The sequence below is a fragment of the Glycine soja genome, chromosome 12 (genome assembly GCF_004193775.1).
Source record: "Glycine soja cultivar W05 chromosome 12, ASM419377v2, whole genome shotgun sequence".
NCBI lineage: Eukaryota > Viridiplantae > Streptophyta > Magnoliopsida > Fabales > Fabaceae > Glycine > Glycine soja.
In genome coordinates this window covers 926988-930706 of record NC_041013.1, presented here as the reverse complement: position 1 = coordinate 930706, position 3719 = coordinate 926988, and the positions used below count along the sequence as shown (strand labels likewise).

General features: G+C 32.3%; 1 protein-coding gene across 1 annotated transcript; it reads left to right on the top strand.

The window, feature by feature from the left end:
* Positions 1–2523: 2523 nt before the first annotated feature.
* On the top strand, positions 2524–3478 carry LOC114378481 (peroxisomal membrane protein 11B-like). The gene has a single exon (XM_028337079.1). The coding sequence runs from the start codon at positions 2663–2665 to the stop codon at positions 3347–3349; it is 687 nt and encodes a 228-aa protein (XP_028192880.1). The 5' UTR covers positions 2524–2662; the 3' UTR covers positions 3350–3478.
* The last annotated feature ends 241 nt before the right edge of the window (positions 3479–3719 follow it).

The following is a 3719-nucleotide window of genomic DNA, read 5'->3' as shown; positions in this document are numbered from 1 at the left end:
GGACAGTTACCACTTTTCCTTTTTATCTTTTTCTTCCTCTGTTTATTATTAATTTTATAACACTATTAATATGGTATTGTTTTCATAAATTATTAAACATTTTAAAAATAACAATTTAGTGATAAATCTTTGACTTTGAAAAATTATTGTATTTATTTAATTTTAAAAATACATACTCACATTCAATTGAATCAACCAAAAATAAATATTTACTCAAAATAAATTTCCTAGAACTCTAATAAGGAGTATTATGACTCCTCACGACCCATCTGACTAGGCTGGACTCAAAGGAAATTTTGACGGGTTTATTAAAGATTAGAAAGTTAGACTTTATGCATTTTGATCACACAGGCATATAGATGATGAAATGTAGATCCTTCATTGATAATTAGGCCATGAATGAATATGATTCTCAAATCAACTGTCTAATTTCTTACTCCTAAGCTAATTTGAGATCAAAGAAAATTTTCAAAAGTTCAACATTCATGTTGGTGATGTAACCGCAAGAGGACGAGTAGCCCAAGGCGCGTTCTCCTTTCGCATTGCGAATTAAGCCGTCAAACCCAAACTTACCAGGATTGCCTACCGAGTTGCCATGAGTAAAGGAACCACTTAACAATCATAGGGGATATAGGAACATTGTTGTGTTTTGTATCATCTTAGAGAATCTTATGAATGGTTGATGCAAAACAAAAAAGGTCATTCTTTATCTTGAAAAACTACTTTGTTGCAAGCTCACCAAATGATCCAACAACATACCTTAAAAAGCTGGCCTTTATTGCTCATAGTTATCCCATGAATAACATCAATCTAATTTTTTGTCGAACCACCTGTTGTGGTTACAAGTCTTTTTTGGGAAGACTTTAGGGGAATTCTGCTTCCTTGTGTTTGTTTTAGTGTAGCTCTAACCTATCCAAAATTCATATCAAACAGGGACATAGATAAACCTGTCCCATAAATGCCCATAGACCCTAACTCCAGTGGCATGTTTGGTAATGTTAAAATTTATACAAATAAATACTTAATTTTATTTTTTTATTAAATTAAAGAATTACACAATTACATTTTTAAAATGAATTAAATTGAATGCAAACCAATATTATAATCATTATTGCATGTTTTCATCATTATAAATGAATTTTGATGGGATAGTAATAAGTGGTATGCATACATCATTTGTATACTGAAATTACATGGTCATTATCTCATTTTTTTCCTTTGTTTATTATTTATTTTGTGTTAAAATAATAAGAGCTTAACTTTTTCTGAGTTTTTAGTTTTTATCCGAAAGATTTGTAACCTCCGAATCAGAACTGTTTAACTCAAGCAAACTGCTTAGTGTAAGAAACTACACTTCTATACTTTAACTCACTTCATTTTTAGTCAATGTGGGATTAAGGTTTTTTCCAATACACCCCTCATGTCCAACACTTTTTGAGCTTAGTGTGTGGATAACAATGGTGGGTGGTCCTTTGGATTAATCTTGGATATACTTTGATATCATCTTAAATTCTTAAAATGTGAATTTAGACCTAATTTAACCTCAAAATTTAGCTTAAAGAGTGAGAGTTGTCCCTCACTTATATACTCTAACTTGCCTTTATTTTTAACCAATGTGTGACTTAAATTTTTTCTAATAGATATTAGGTGATTTAGACTCTTTCACTTGAGGAATCATGATTAAAGTATGTTATAATGTGTGGGTAATAATCATATTCGTGTCAAATATATGTAAATATATATACATAAATTATAAAATTAGGTGAGTTAGACTCTTTTACGTTACTTGTACAACTTGGTATGTTTAGCAAGGAATCATCGATTAGATTATGATTTATAAGAGGTTAATAAATATTTTGTGTATTTATTTTGTATTTTAAATATATGTAAATATATAGAAATTATAAAATTTAAAAAAATTTAGGTTTAGATTAATTCAATAAATGTAATTATTTTATTGATGATTTAAAAAATGAAAATACATAATTTTAAAATAATAATAATTGAAATATTACACTCACGCTCGTCTTAAATGAAAAGAAAAAAAAATGATCCTTTATATCTATTTTTAATTCTAAAACAATATTATTATTTTACTACTTTATAAGAAAAAGATACGTTTAGTTACAATATGAACATGAATTGGAATATGAATATGGAAAATCAAATTAATAGATATAGATTCCAATATAAATAATTTTTAAATACCCTTATTATTGCCATATAGTTCCGATTTTAGGGACAAACATGTTATATATCCCCCATCACAAAAAGTCTTATTATCCTGCTAATTGGACTGTGAGAAAGCCCGTGGTTCCATATTATAAATCAAATTAAAGCCTAACGGATTAAAAAGCATCATATTTTTCTGATAACTGGCAAATCATCCCTTAGACATTTTGACAAGAAATGAAATGAATAACAGATGTACACGTAGCCAGAAGCAGAAGAATATAAAAACAAAACCAAGTGTCTGAAATACGAACAAAATTTCAATGTCACAAAAAAAATGAATGGTGGTATGAAGTAAAACAAAGTCTAACCACAAACTTCTCTTATCCAAAAAACCTAGCATCTGTGACCCAAGTAAGTTTAACATAGCTAAAGCTGGCACGACAAAACTCTGCCTCTGCTTCATGAACAGAACCACATCCCCACAAGCATGAATGACTCAGTGGACAAACTGGTAATCTTCCTAGCAAAGAGAGATGGCATAGACAAGCTGGTGAAGACGTTCCAGTACGTGTCAAAGCTCGTAAACTGGCACGTGGAAGCCACGCACCCCGACACATCCAAGAGGTTCAAGCAATGGGAAGTGGCCTCCGGCCTCAGCAGAAAAGCCTTCAGAACCGGAAGGTTCCTCACCGGCTTCAACGTTCTTCGCAGAAACCCAGGCTCCACCCTTTCTCTGAGGCTACTAGCAGTGCTCTCTAATGCTGGCGAGATGGTGTATTTCTTCTTCGACCACTTTCTTTGGTTGGCCAGAATCGGTACCATAGACGCGAGCTTGGCGAAGAAGATGAGCTTCATATCCGCCTTTGGTGAGTCTGTTGGGTATGTCTTCTTCATCATAGCTGATTTCATTATGCTGAAAGAAGGGCTCAAGGCAGAGAGAAAGCTGAGAAGAAGCAGCTCCAAGGAGAAATCCGAGGAGGAAGAGAAAGCAGTGATTCTGAAGATCAGAAGCGATAGGATCATGAGGCTAATGGCTGTGGCTGCTAATCTTGCGGATTTGTTCATAGCAATAGCCGAGATTGAGCCCAACCCCTTCTGCAACCACACTGTTACTCTTGGCATTAGTGGCTTGGTTTCTGCTTGGGCTGGTTGGTATAGAAATTGGCCTTCATAAACCTAAGCTAGCTGTTATTATTAATGGATGCTCAATAAATATTTGAATTTAATCGTGTCTAGCTTATAAACTCTTACATGGTTTTTCTTATTGTTTCTAAGTGGCCAAATAAAGGTCAGTGTTCGTGCATGTTTTCTGAGACTTGAAAAAAAAAAACATCTGAAAATCACCATCATTCTAACTGTCATGTATAATTTGTAACTTAAATGATAATATTAATATAATTAATTGATTTTAAGAACTTTTATGAAATAATTAACTAGAAACTTCAGAGACTCAAAAAGGTCATTGTTTGTGGTTTTTGAGTTAAAAAATTGTCATAGAGAAACAAGTTATGAAAATCACCATTAATCTAACTATTATATATAAA